The sequence below is a fragment of the Hemiscyllium ocellatum genome, chromosome 19 (genome assembly GCF_020745735.1).
Source record: "Hemiscyllium ocellatum isolate sHemOce1 chromosome 19, sHemOce1.pat.X.cur, whole genome shotgun sequence".
Taxonomy (NCBI): Eukaryota; Metazoa; Chordata; class Chondrichthyes; order Orectolobiformes; family Hemiscylliidae; genus Hemiscyllium; species Hemiscyllium ocellatum.
In genome coordinates, this window is record NC_083419.1 from 43,299,044 (window position 1) to 43,314,853 (window position 15,810).

The following is a 15,810-nucleotide window of genomic DNA, read 5'->3' on the forward strand; positions in this document are numbered from 1 at the left end:
GCTGCTTATGCTGTTTGGCGTGCAAATAGGTCTGTTTGTTGGCTTCAACAAATTGACATGTCATTGTTAGGTATCCCTGGTGTTATTCGTGGCATGCTGTCTGCACTCTCCATTGAACCAGGTGTGACTCCCTGACTTGATGGTAAATGATTCAGTGGAGACATGCTGAAACATGAGTTTGTAGATTGTGATGATACTGATGGCCTGTAATGCTTCATGGATGCCCAGTCGAGTTGCTGGATCTGTTCAAAGTCTGTCCCATTTAGCATAGTCATAGCACTGCACAAAATAATGAAGGATATTGTCCAAAGACTGGACTTTGGTCTTCACGAGAATAGTCAGTGGTCACTCTTACAGATACTGTCATGGATGTATTGGAGCAGGCAGATCAGTTAGGTTGAGGTCAAGCATGATTTTTGTCCCCCTCATTGCTTTCTTCACCACCTGCCGCAGACCTAATCCCACAGCTATACCTATTAGTATCCAACCTTCTGCTAGGCCATTCTTGGTGGTGCACATTAAAGATCCCCACCCAGAGTACATTTGCGCTCCTGATATCCTCACGGTGTCCTTCAAGTGCTGTTCAACATGGAGGAGTCTGATTCAACAGCTGGGGGGGCGGGGGGGAATAGCACATGGTAATCAGCAAAGGTTTTCTTGTCCATGTTTACCGGATGCCACAAGACTTCACGGGGTGTAGAAACAATGTTGAGGACTCCCAAGGCAACTCCCTTTCAACTGTGCCACCACTTCTGCTGCCAGCGGGACATAACCTATCCAGAGAAATGCATCTGGGACATTTCCTGTATGGTGTGATTCTGTGTGTATAACTATGTCAGGCTGTTACTTCACTAGTCTGAGACACTCCCAATTTTGGCACTACCCCCACATTGTAAGGAGGACTTTGCAGGGTCAACAGGGCTGGGTTTGCTGTTGTTTCCAGTGCCTAGTTCAATGCTGGATGGTACAACACGTTTCTTTGTTGAGAGTTTGTAGCGATTGACACAGAGTGGCATGCAAGGCCATTTCAGAGGGCAGTCGAGAGTCAACTATGCTGCTGTGTCTGGAGTCACATGTAGGCTAGAGGTGGTGAGGATGGCAGGTTTCCTTCCTTGCAGGACATTTACTGAACCAGATGGACTTTTCCTGACAACTGTCAATGGTTTCATCATCATCACTGGATTCTTAATTCCTGATTTTTAAAAAATATATAGAATTCAAATTCCACTATCTGCTTTGGCAGGATTCAAATCCAGATCCCCGGAACATTTAGTCCAGAAATTTCTGGACTAATTGTCTAGCAGTAACACCATTAGGCCATCACCTCCCCGATTCCATTATGCAAGTTAGTTATTTATCAAACTCCTTTAACAATTTTTACACCATAGTCATTTCTTTTCTATTTACTTTGTTATTTATTTGCACATGGAACAGTCAATTGCAGAATACACAGTGCCATAATTTGCATTTCGGTGGCCCATACAAGAGAAATTAAATGTGTGTAAATATGGTGTGTGAAAACATTGTAAAACGATTCAATTTTGTTATTTCTGAGTTGTTAATTCTTGGGTTGCATCTAGAGAGACTACTGTCAGCTAGGAAACAGTTAGAGATCTGTCATGGGCAGCTGTAGAGATAGCAGTTTCAAATAATGAATCCAGAATACCACATTAGAATGACACAATATTGAAGATATTGTCTTAAGTATGATTTTATCCCCTCTTAAGCATTTTAGTATAATAAATTAAGTACTAAAACAATAATATTACTTCAGAAAGTAATTACAGTACATAAGGGATTGCACTAGGCATTTTTTTAAACTTTCCATTTCATAAATATTCTGTAGAAATTCTTCAAGTGATAACACATACATTTATGCTTTTTATAATTTACATTGGTCACAGTACACTCAAGGAAGTGTAATTTAAGATTTCTGCCACCTTCTCTACTGAAATTAAATACTTCCAATGTGATTCAGGGACTTGAGCTGATTTATCTTTTGTGATGGGTATTGTTGTAGCCAAGATACCTCATACATCTTCCTTGTGCCACTGTTATAGCCTTACTATAGTGGAAAGAAAATTAGGCTTATATTAACCTTTTGTAAAAATACAAGCCTCCAAAGCCAGAGTACAAAAATTCACAAAACAGGTATCAACCGGCAGTTAACTAATTAGAACACAAGTTTTGAAAAGGTGACAATTATTTTTTATTTTACTTACAGCATTTGCATTTCCACCAAGTTGCATAGATCTTAGCTGAAACCAGGACCAATTAGAATCTAGTTCTGTAGATCTGTAAGATTAAATAATAATTTTTAAAAATTATAGGAAAGTAGTCCAACACGCTGCAAAGTGGCTTCCATTTATAGTTTGTTTAAAAATCACCAGTGGTCATTGCATTTTAATACTTAGTCTATTTTCTAAATTATATTCTCTCATCTTGGTTAGTTCCATAAAAATCACCAGCACAAATGCCACAAAAAAAAATTCAACATTCAGATAAAAATCAAAAGTCTGCAAATTATAGCAAAGTGTTGGAGACATACAGCATCAATGGATAGACAAGTCAATGTTTCATGTATAACTGTTCATATCCATGATGAGTCATGGTGGGGAGGGTTTCCTGCTACTTCACTCCTCCACAACACTGGAACCTATCTAATTTTGTGAGCAGTTTTGTTTCAATTTTGGCTCTATTTATCCCCTACCTCAGCTATCAACATGCTCTCCATTTCGCTAATTTCTAAATATACCCTTCTTTTCTTTTTATCAAATTACAAATCATTGCACCAGCATTTCACATTTTCCTCTTTTCAACCTTTGTTCTCAAACTGACTTTGGTGTTTCACCATAGAGTCATAGAGATGTACAGCATGAAACAGACCCTTCGGTCCAACCCATCCATGCCGACCATATATCCCAGCCTAATCTAGTCCCACCTGTCAGCACCCAGCTCAATGCCTCTTAAAATGTTGCAATTGTACCAGCCTCCACCACATCTTCTGGCAGCTCATTCCATACACGTACCACCCTCTGCGTGAAAAGGTTGCATGGTTTAAATGAAAATTAAGAATTCATTCAGAAGTCTAGAACTTCAGTCCATTTCAGAACCACAAACTGTTTCCTTCAGCACATCTGACTTGATCCTGAGATACTTTCTTTCACTTTTGCAATCTCATTCTCCTGGCGTCTTGGCTGCAGCACTCCAATGACCTCATAGAATATTACGGTGCAGTACAGACCCTTTGGCCCTCAATGTTGTGCCAACCTGTGGAACCAATCTGAAGCCTATCTATCCTACAATATTCCATTTTCATCCATATATTTATCCAGTGACCACTTAAATGCCCTTAAAGTTGGCATTTGCAGGCATGCGTCCCACGTCCCTATACTGTGTAAAGAAACTAACTCTGACATCTATCCTAAATCTAACACCCCTAAATTTAAAGTTATGTCCCCTCCAGCTAGCCATCTCCATCCAAGGAAAAAGGCTCTCACTCTCCACCCCACCCCGATAATGCAGTGACCAGAACTGTATGCAATACTCCAAGTGCGGCCACACTAGAGAGTTTTGTACAACTGCAGCATGACCTTGTGGCTCCGAAGGTCAATTCCTCCAACAATAAAAGCTAACACACTGTACGCATTTTAAACAACTCTACCAACTTGGGTGGCAACTTCCAGGGATCTATGTACATGGACACCTAGCTCTCTCTGCTCATCTACACTACCAAGAATCTTGCAATTAACCCAGTACTCTGCATTCCTATTGCTCCTTCCAAAGTGAATCATCTCACCCTTTTCTATATTAAATTCCATTTGCCACTTCTCAGCCCAACTCGGCAGCTTAACTGTGTCCCTCTGTAACCTGCAACATCCTTCAGTACTATCCACAATTCCACCGATCTTAGTGTCATCCTTCTATGCCCTCATCAAGGTCATTTATAAAAATGACAAACAGCAGTAGCCCCAAACAGATCCTTGTAGTGCATCCATAGTAACTGAACTCCAAGATGAACATTTCCCATCAACCACCACCCTGTCTGGCTGCTCCGGTTTCCTCCCACAGTCCAAAGATGTGCGGGTAAGGTAAATTGGCCATGCTAAATTGCGAATAGTGTTGGGTAAGGGGTAAATGTAGGGGTATGGGTGGGTTGCGCTTCGGCGGGTCGGTGTGGACTTGTTGGGCTGAAGGGCCTCTTTCCACACTGTAAGTAATCTAATCTAATCTAATCTAATCAAATCAAACGCTTTACTGAAATCCATACAGAGCACATCAACCGCTTTACCTTCATTCACCTGTTTGGTCACCATCTCAAAAAGAACTCAATAAGGATTGTGAGGCACGACCTACCCTTCATAAAACCGTGTTCACTATCTCTAATCAACATATTCCTCTCCAGATGATTATAAATCCTCTCTCTCAAACTTTTCCAACACTTTACCCACAACCGAAGGAAGGCTCACTGGTCAAGAATTACCAGTGTTGTCTCTACTCCCCTTCTTAAACAAGGGGACAACAATTGCTGTCCTCCAGTCCTCTGGCACTATTCCTGGAGATAATGAGGACATAAAGATCAAAGCCAAAGGAAATTGGGTCTGCAATTAATTGGGTCTGCAATTTCCTCCTGGCTTCCCAGAGAATCCTCAGATAAATCCCATCTAGCCCAGGGGACTTATCTATTTTCACACTTTCCAGAATTGCTAACACTCCCTCCTGGTGAACCTCAATCCCGTCTAGTCCAATAGCCTGCATTTCAGTATTCTCCTTGCCTTTTCCCAGTATGAATACCGCCGAAAAATATTCATTTAGCGCTTCCCCGATCTCCTCGGACTCAATGAACAACTTCCCATTACTATCCTCCATCATACAATAAGTAAAGCAATGGCTCACAAGCTTTTCAAACTGAGGAGCCCCTTTTTGTATGGATGAATAATCACCAGAGTTCATCTGTATACTCCTAATATGAGAAAGGAGTTGCAAGTGATACGTTTTAATAATATACTTTAAAAAAAGGTAGTACTGAGATGGGTGTGTCTGTTTCTCACTGTAGAGTTTGGCAAAATCTACAGTGCAGATTGTAGAGGACACATCTGGTCACCGCTTACTCATTCTTGATTATTTTTAGATTACTTACAGTGTGGAAACAGGCCCTTTGGCCCAACAAGTCCATACCGACCTGCCGAAGCGCAACCCACCCATACCCCTACATTTACCCCTTACCTAACACTACGGGCAATTTAGCATGGCCAATTCACCTGACCCTCACATCTTTGGACTGTGGGAGGAAACCGGAGCACCCGCAGGAAAGCCACGCAGACACGGGGAGAAAGTGCAAACTCTACACAGTCAGTCGCCTGAGGCAGGAATTGAACCCGGGTCTCTGGCGCTGTGAGGCAGCGACTGTGCCACCGTGCCGCCTGCAGGTCAGTCCTCCATGCATCTACAGACACTACTCAAACTACTACAGTAAAGCTATAGTTACATGGCAAGATGGTGGCACTGGGAGGTGAGGGGGGGGGAAAAAGAGACACCTCTGGTCCAGTAATCCAGAGGCAAACTAATGCTTTGGTTTCTATTACCATAATGGCAGCTTGAGAAATTTAACTGCAATTAATTAATGTGGAAAATAATTCCAGTGATCATGAACTGTTAGAATAAAAACATCTGATTTATTTATGTGGCTAGATTTTCCAAGCAGCAGCAATCACATTCAGTGGAGTATAATAAAGGATGGGTTAAATTTACATATTTAAATACAATGTGTGAAACTACATTGTAAGACAACCAGACTTTGTTATTTCTGATTTGTTAATTCCTGTGTTGCTTCTAAAGAGATCCTGGGCTGCATACATGTGCATACAGGTACGGGTAGGCTGCATCCCATCCCTACCTGGTCTGACCTACAGATGACACCAGATCCACAGCAGTGTACTTAACTCTTAGGCATCCTTTGGAATGCTAGCAAGTCAATGAATCAAGCACAACGTTTAATTGGCAACAAATGCTGGCCTGGCACTGACATCCATATGCCACGAATGAAAGAATATTTACTTTGTCCAATGAACCTCCACCTCAAAATCAAAAGATTTGCATAATATTTCAATGTTACATTGTAGTCATCTTTGCTTGAGTGAGGTTGTCAACTGAACATATCTTAAAACAGGTAGCTTTTAAAGAAAAGTAATTAAGCAAATATGATATTTGCATGAATGCAAGAAATAACCAACCTAAAAGATTGTTAAAAAGGTTAAACTCATTCTTTATATTTCATACACTCTGTACATTGCTTTTTTAGAAGGTATGATACCTGATAAAACTCAAGTGAACACCGAGTGATCGATGCGTCCCCGAACAGTCAATACAGAGAAAGACGCCATAGGTTATACTCGCCCAGGTTGGGTTCTTGGCTGAACAGTCAAAGCAAGTCTGAAAAATTAAAAGTTAAAACAGTCAACACAAGCCACTACTCATTTCTTGTGTACCTTTAATCACTCCAAAAAACAAAAACTCTCAGACCAATGTTCCCATAAACAGAAACGAGATCAACAAGTAATCTAATCTAATCTAATAGCTGAGATCGTTCTGATTCCTCCAAGACTAGAAAATTTTTGTTGATTTGAAAGATCATTTAAGTTAGAATTTAATCTATAACCTCTTGTTTGACTGAAATCTAATTAACACAATTACATTTTGTGTCAATACTTATCAATTCAGGATAAATTCCTGTATCCTAGGAAACAGGATTAGGTGTGAAATGAGAAATTGGCATTCAGTAAGAAATTTAACCTAAGGTTTTAGTTGATGTAAAGCAGAAAGAGCTCAAGTATTAAGAGGTGAGATCCAGAGCGTAGGCCTCAGACTCAACACACACAGCTTGATGAAAAAAAGAGAAATCAATCACAATGTAGGAGTCATTAAATTTACAAAAGGACAGGTGTTTCTAATTCTTCACCTGCAGTTTTCTAAAATGATGGACCACATGTTCTGAGTAGTGCAAATCACATTCAGATTGCTACTCCACCCTTACTTTTTTTTTGTTAAGACAGAGCTCCATATTTCTGACAGGAGATTCTGACCACTGCTCCTTCAGAAATACAGTACTGAAGAAGGGGTACACCCAAAACATTGACTTCTGCACCTCCTGATGCTGCCTGGCTTTCTGTGTATTTCCAACCTCCTGTCAGTCTTCTTCAGAAATGTACAGCATACCTGAAATCCACCAGGTCCTTTGTAGTAGAGGATAATTGGGGAAAGTCAAGACACATCTTTATCACAACCGTATTCTATAATTTAACAGTTCATCGGCATAGACAGCCACGTTAACAGCTCCATTGAAAGGGTAACAACGTAAGATAATAGGGTTAGGTCAGGGGAAGGAGGATGTCTGAGGAGGGGGAGCAGGCAAGGAATCCAGTTTAGATTCTCAGCACTTTGAATATAGCAGGACCCTCCAAGTTCTCAGATTTAAACAGATTCATTTGGAGGGCGTGAGGTTCAGGGTTTTGCCAACTGGAATCTTCAACATGCCATGCCATACCCTTGACGTCTGTTACAATGGGGATTCCATAGGTTCCTGGAGCACAAATTCCATTTATGTTGCTGAAACAACTATCTGGCTATCAGCAAATCCAGGCCACGATTTCTGGCTTCTTTAAATTTCCCCTCAGTTTGCTTGATACTGAGATAAAGTCTAAAGTTTTTCCAAGACGTGTCATTGTGGAAACTCTCAATAACATGGCACATTGATTTGTACTCCTTGCTCTTTGGGAAATATCTGGCATGTACTCGACACTTTAACCCAATATTTAACCCATTATCAATAACAAATCTGACACTTACCATTATGCAATACATGCACCAACAGATTAGGCTGTCAGAAAATCCCAAAATGAAACTTTATAACATTGATGAAAAATGAATCAAAATAAAAACGGCAGAGAGTATATAATCTTAAGAAGGAGGGAAGGAAGGGTTGAGGGAGGAGGAAAGAGGAAGAGAATGCTGTCACTATGTAACACGTCTCTGATGGATTAGCAAGATGGACCAAATTCACTCATAAATCTGACTCTTCCTCGGATATCATGCTCAAATTATGAGAACTGGTTTTACTTCATGCAGCTGTTTCAAGCCCAGGGCAGTTATTATTTCACAATTATATATTCTGATATATTCTTGGTTAATTTTACTGCACTCATTCACAAAATCAAATCTAAAATGTAGCAGAATCTCATATCACAGGAGTCCATGGCACTTTTTCCCATGGCTTTACACAGTATTTATTAACAAAGAACCCACTTAAAGACATTATGAAGCCATCCTTACTGTATAATCAGTCTCCCTTGTGTAGGAAATATGTTACCAAACTTGAAAGGGTTCAGAAAAGATTTACAAAGATGTTGCCAGGATTGGAGGGTTTGAGTTAAAGGGAGAGACTGAATAGGCTGCAGCATTTTTCCCTCTGGAGTGTTGAAGGCTGAGGAGTATTCTTGTAGAGGTTTGCAAAATAAGAGGCATAAATAGGGTGAATAGCCAAGGTCTATTATCCAACACAGGGAGGGGTTTAGAGGGTATAGGTTTATGGTAAGTGGGAAAGATTTAAAAAGCTGAGGAGCAGCTTTTTCACACAGGGGGTCAATGGAGGTACTGGAGGCGTTAAAAGGCATCTGGATGTGTACATGAACACGATGTGTTTAGAAGGATATGGGTCAAATGCTGGCAAATTAGACTAGATCAGTTTAGGATGTCTGGTTGGCACAGATGAGCTGGGACAAAGGGTCTGTTATGACTCTAAGTCAGAACTGCCCACTTTTGTTATAATAAGTACCTCTGAAACATTGTTCTGTTGAATCTAATATAGATTGCAAATTAACAATTACAAATCCCACAATTTCCTTGTTGTGTCTGTCTAGACCATGCTCCTTCACCTGTGCATTTATGTGATCTGTCAAAACTATTCTGGACATGATAGTGGTTTTCACTCTAAAGGCCTACCTTTGCCATGCCTCTTTGCCAGGAGTCACCTACAAGGGGAAATAATCCTTCAAGTTCTTCACTGTGTTGATTAGTTTAATACCTATATAATAACACTATAATCTCAACTAGAATGATGACAAAAGAGGATCATTCTTATAGTTATAGACAGAAAAGAACCTGATCAATCAGCAGGAGTTTAATCATGCTGGAAATAAAGGTATATGCAAAAGTATTACTAACTGATGTAGAGCAAATGGGGTCTCAAATTCTGATCCATTAAATAAAAATCGGATTAGTTCCTTTTTATAAAATGCGAAGCGATGGATTTGCAGTGAAAGTTAACATGTATAAATATCAGATTTTGCACTTTGGGAAGAACAAGAGGACTTGATCAATTGACAGTTACACTGGACAACATTTTACAAGGAGTACAGAACTGAGCGCAACCAAGAGGTTCAAATTCATAAACCTTTCAAAATTTCCTCTTTTAAGACTTCCATTGGAACCTACGTCTTTGACCAAGCTTTTGTCTGTTTGCTCAAATATAGTCTTGTAGCTCAGTGTCAAATTTAGCTCAACGACACTCTTGTAAAGCACCTTAGGAGGTTTGTTAGAGGTGCTATAGAAATAAAAGTTGGTCCTGCATTTGGAAAGATGCTATGGCCAAAAAGAGAGAATGCTGAAGAGATTTATTACTATAAATGTTTGAAAGGCTTTAGCTACCAGAATTGACTGAAGAAACTGGAGTCCTTTCAAGAGAGCAATGAAGATCAAGTGGAGATGAGATAGAGTTGTTCAAAATGAATAGACACAGATAGTGAAAATGGGGAAAGACTATTTCCAATGGTCAGGAAAGGGGAAGCAGAACATTTTTTGTTTGTAGTGGCTGCAGATATAGCATACCAGAAAATTTAGTCAAGGCAGAAAAGCTTTTGAAAAGATTGTGGATAAATATTTTGGAAAAAAAATCATATACAGGAAGAGAAATTGAACTACATGGAGTACTCTTTCGGTGAGCTAACAAGACCTTCCTGGTGTTGTAACATTCTATTTTAATGGTAGCCATTATATATGACAAACTTAGCTACTCAGTGCTGTTTTCAGCAACAGGTGCTCTCTATTTTAAGCAACTGTTTATTGGTGCACAAATAGCATTAGTCATGATACCTTGTATGGTATCACATGGAATACATGATAGAGAAGTGCTAGTCAGACTTTTGAGATTAGATCAGTATGACATTGCTTTTATTCTCCCCAATGGAATTGCATATGACACCATCTCTGGCAAGACAGTAACCTCTGATGTTGATTCTTTGGGACAGTGCAAGGCAATAGTTCATGCTAAATCCATAAAGATATTTAAAATCAGATCATCTTCTGTCAGTATCAACTGATAGCATAGTCTTGTTGATATTTCTAAAATATTATGACGCAACTTGTTCAGATAGAAAGTCCTTTAAATATGACCCAGTTGGTAAGGCTGAGCCTTAGCAAAAGACTCCAATATACAAATAAACCATGATATATTTATTCCAAACCTGATCTGGAGTTGGGATTACATCTGCATTTACAGTGCAATATATTTAAAGAACAAAGATGAAAACTTGTCATTTGCACAATAATGCTGATCACCATCAATCACTCAATTACTATATTAGTTACATAACCAATAAGACAAGAAATTTTGTCTTTTTTTGAACAACAGAATGAGTTATGGGATTCAGGATTATCCCTCATCAATTTAAATATATCAAAAGAAATTTTTCCTCTCTTTAGATCTTGTGCTTTACTCTTGGACACCTCTTTCAAAGTCTTTTATTATGCTGCTTTCTAGCTTATAGCCAAATATTGGAAAGAGTGAAGTCTGCTCCAAACTCTTCCCTAGAAACTGATTCCATTTTTCTCCCTACGACAGTCTGGAGATTAGGTCAGTTTGTTTTCAACCTGTATGTTACATTTGACCTCTGGGTAAGTTTCCAATCTCATTTGTGCCACCATTAACATCACCTGTTTTCACCTTTTAACATCCCCACTGTCTTGGCTCATCTGCTGGGGCAACCCTTGATCATGCCTTTGTTACCTCTCGATCGGATGCGTCAATGCACCCTGATTGATCTTCCACATTCTGCTCCCTGTAAACTTGAGATTATTCAAAACAGGTTTTACCTCACATCAAATCCTATTCCCTGGGCCTGCTGACCTACATTTACTCCCTGTCAACCTTGTCTTGAAAATTTCTCCATGGTCTTACACGTTCTTATCTCAATCACCTCTTCCTTTATAAAACTACCCCCCACTCCTGCCCCATATAGTTGATGGCACACTTGAAAGTGTTTCTATGAAGCACTGAGATGTTTTATTAAGTCAAAGACACATTCCATTAACAGCATTTCTATTTCTTCCGCATTCTTTCTTTCCTTGTCACTTCCATCAAAATTGGGAGGTCTCGATCTACCATTCTCTGACAATACAACACCTTGATTAGGTTACAATAAATCAATTCTATTCCAATTTTGCATAGATTCTCAGAAATTTTAAGTCACAGAAAGAGAGGTTTGGGCAATGATAAGAAACAATATTTCAATATGCGATTGCCGATTTTCAGTTAGAATGTCAAAAGTATAAAACACAAGAAACAATTAGTCAGTTTAATATAAACTAACAATAATACAAATTATATACTGGACATAGAATTCCAACTGTTTATTTTTAAATATACTCTCAAATATTCCTATTTTGAATCCTATTTGGATTCAAAATTAATTTTAGACATCAAAAGAGCATATACTTTCAACAACATCATCTTGGTTGCCCTTCACCTTAGGCAGGTCACTTTATCATTTTCAGTAAAATAGAAGTAACAAGTCTGAAATCCATTCATTGGCACCCCAATGACAAAAGACCAAAGTTTTCAAATTCCAACTGCCTCATTCTGCTAACATCTTCATTTGTTTAAGCTTTTGGAACACGAGAATCAAATTACACATACATCCAACATGTGCACAAAAAAACATTCAAGTGATAAATCCGTACACTATCACATATCTTTCACTGAAATTCTCAACAATTGGCTTCAATTGTTGTTTAGAACAAAAATGATCCAAAACAATCACTTCTTCTGTCAAGTTAAGTACCTTACCTAATACTGTCCAAAACTTATCATTCTCACAGAATTATGTTCAAGTAACTTTTTTCCTATAGGAATATACTCTACTACAAAATAACCCAGTAAAATAAGTTTACATTATGGAGACCTAGAACATGTACAATATTATACATTGATTCTAAAAAAAATTAGGTGCCACAGAAAAGATTATTAGACAAGGAAAGAGTTGGCAGAATTGGAGTACCATGTATGAATGGTGGATTTGTTTGCGTAAAGAAGGCAGAGTTGCTGTGAATGAAGCATCTTCATGTTGGCAGGGAGTAATTAGTGGAATGTTGCAAAGATAGGTGCAGAAATCTCAGTTTTTACAATCATTCATGAATTAAACGAAGAGCTATGGAATAATGTACCGCAATTTATTTTGATGCAAAGTGAGGTGAAAAATAAACTGCAAGCACACAGATTGCAAAAAGATATGGACCTGGTTAAGTGAATTGGGAACAAGGTGGAAGATGGAGTATAATGCAGAAAAGTGTGAAGTTATTAACTTTAGATCATATAGAAGTTTACAAAATTATGAGGGACACGGATAGTGTAAATTGGCAAAGTCTTTTCCCTGGGGTCGGGGAGGTCTGAACTAGAGGGCATAGGTTTAGGGTGCGAGGGGAAAGATATAAAAGAGACCTCAGGGGCAACTTTGTCACACAGAGGGTGGTAGGTGTATGGAATGAGCTGCCAGAGGATGTGGTGGAGGCTGGTACAATTGCAACATTTAAGAGGCATGTGGATGGGTATATGAATAGGAAGGGCTTGGAGAGATAAGGGCCGGGTGCTGGCAGCTGGGACTAGATCGGATTGGGCTATCTGGTCAGCATGGACGGGTTGGACCGAAGGGTCTGTTTCCATGCTGTACACCTCTATGACTCTATGACTATTTCAAATTGTGTGGTATTTGTAAATGTTCATGCTCAGAGCCTTGTATGTGTTCCTGTATTACGGGGGGAATACAGAAAGTTAGCTCAAGTAATTAGGAAGACAATATGGCTTGTGATCTCATGAATAAGTCTTGCTATAATTGTAGCAATTGTAGTCCAAAGGACTTCAGTAAGACTATGCCTAGAACACCGTGTACAATTTGTTGACCCCCATATTTAAGGAAAATGTGTGTATGTGTGAGGGAACAGATACAGTAAAAGTTTGACAATAAATGGATCTATATTCTTTTGTATATAAGAATGAGAAGCAATTTTATTGGAACATGCAGGATTCTGAGAGGGCTTCACAGAGTAGACCCTGGAAGACTGTTTCATCTGTTTGAGTAATTTAAAACCTTAGGGTACATTCGCAGGATAAAGGACTAATAATTTAGGACTGACAGTACTTAACCCTTACTCCTGCAGAGACCCTCATTAGTTTTAATGTAGTTTTCTTTACTGGAATTGAGAGGTGAGATTAGGGTCAGGTGAACTTTAATTGGCTGTATGCTTTTTCTGAAAAAGACAGGAGAATAGTTGCAGATATTTACTGTTGATGCCCAGCCTGGAAGATAATACAACATAATTACTGACGGTTCCTCATGGTAGACTGGTGAGATTACATGGACTACAGGGAAAAAGAGCAATTTGGATACCGAACTGACTCAAAAAAAGGTGGTGGTGGTGGAAGGGTTGCTTCTCAGGCTGGAGGCCTGTGGCCAGCAGTGTGCCACAAGGATTTGCGCAGGGTCCACTATTTTTCATCATTTAGATAAATGATTTGGATGTGAACATAGGAGGTATGGTTAGTAAGTTTATAGATGACATCAAAGTTGGAAGTGTGAGAATTAAAGAATTAACGTGCTCTACTGACCTGCAAGAAACTGAATGCCCTGGGGGCCAGGTGGTGTGTCTTTGTCTCATAGGTGGAATGTGGGAAGTTGACACGGCCATTTCCTTGCCATTCAGGGATGATTTACATTTTCATCCAAAAATCAATAAGAACATTGCAGTTGGAATTTGACTACTTCCCTATAGTTACAAAAAAAACAATTTGTAGCAGATTGGACCATCAAAGGATGATTTGCATTACATTATTTCTGGAAGTGGGATAGTCAACTACATTGTCTAGATTACAGTGGTGCTGGAAAAGCACAGCAGGTCAGGCAGCATCCCAGGAGCAGGTGAATCGATGTTTCGGGCAAAAGCCCTTCATCAGAATTCCTGATGAAGGGATTTTGCCCAAAATATCTATTTTCCTGCTTCTCGGATGCTGCCTGACCTGCTGTGCTATTCCAGCATCACTCTAATCTAGACTCTGGTTTCCAGCAACTGCAGTCCTCACTTTTGCCTGGTCACTACATTGTACCTTGAGTGGCATATGACTATGAGGGGATAGCTGGGAGTTGTCTTGCGGGCATTACTAACCGTGATGTAAAGATTTTTGAATAAAGGAAAGACTGTTTCCTTTGTTCAGAGAGAGACGCCTGGACATGACTCGCAAGCATGGCAAAGTGTCCAGGGTTTCTTCAAAGCTTGTACTGTACTGTGCTGTGCTTAAAAAAATCCGGTTGCTTGTCCACCAGAAGTTGGCAATTGCAGTTGCATCAAGTGTGTAAGAATCTAAAGAGTAAAAACTTAACCGGTGTAGTGGACAGCGAAGGTTACCTCAGAACAACGCAACCTTAAATCAGATAGGTGAATGGGCCGAGGAGTGACAGATGGCATTTAATTTACATAAATGAGGTGCCGCATTTTGGAAAGGCAAATCAGGGCAGGACTTATTCACTTAATGGTAAGGTCCTGGGGAACGTTGGCAAACAAAGGCCTTGGCATGCAGGACCATAGTTCCTTGGAAGTGGACTTACAGGTAGATAGAATAGTGAGATTGATAGATTTCTACCTATTGACAACATCAAGGAATAGTGCAGGAAAATGGTGCTGAAGTGGCAAGTCAGTCAGGATCTCACTGAACCACTGCTTGCAGCTCCTTTTTCTAATGTTCTTATCCATCTTTGGGCGTCTGTGCCCCGGGGGCTGCAGATGCTCCATCATTGTATGTATTTAAAACTTGGACCAAATTTTCTGGTTTCTCTGACTCAGGATTTAGAGTGTGAACAAGAAAGGGGAGTTGAAGGCCCAATCAGTTGCTCAACCTCGCCACTATATTGGTTTACTTCTGCTCATATTCTTTGAGTTCTTGTGAAGGATTATATTTATGATTGCAGACCTCAGAAGTTGGGTCTTCTTTTTTGGGGAACTGAACAGGTTAAAGCGGTAGAAGTCTACAAGATGAAGTAGTAATGAGATTATTTTAATTGACCCAAGTAACAGTAAGGAAAATAAGTTTAGGACCACTAGAAAATGATTCAAGTGATTACTAGACTGGAGTGGGGGGAAATCTGTATAACAGGTGGTTAAACATGGAATTCTTTTGTCTAGTTCCACAAGTTCTTTTGAAAATTGTTCATTGCTTGAAAAATCATAAAGAGCATGGGGAACAGTTTGAAAATAGAATTAAACTAATTTGTGAGAAACAGCAATAAAGATAGATGGATGGATGGATGGATCGGAGGCAATGACCTGCTTCTATAACGTAACATCGTGATTCAACTAAGAATGAGTAATAATTTTAAGTAACTAATCAAAACTCAGGAGTTGAAGAATAATTTTATTTTCAACATCTGCTTTTCAAGTTATGGTTTTGTGGCAGGAGATGCATTCCTGAAAAGCTTTGGGTTGCCATTTTGT

The 15,810-nt window shown here is 39.4% G+C and overlaps 1 protein-coding gene across 2 annotated transcripts in view; it reads right to left on the reverse strand.

Annotated features, from left to right (window-relative positions):
- Positions 1-15,810, reverse strand: part of LOC132824956 (ADP-ribosylation factor GTPase-activating protein 3-like) — a 68,006-nt gene that overhangs the window by 41,976 nt on the left and 10,220 nt on the right. For both annotated transcript variants that reach the window (XM_060839869.1, XM_060839866.1), the window contains exons 2-3: positions 6,314-6,432; positions 2,223-2,295 (exon numbers count right to left, since the gene is read on the reverse strand). In XM_060839869.1, coding sequence (XP_060695852.1) covers positions 2,223-2,295; positions 6,314-6,432 — 192 coding nt within the window. The remainder of the gene's footprint in view (positions 1-2,222; positions 2,296-6,313; positions 6,433-15,810) is intronic.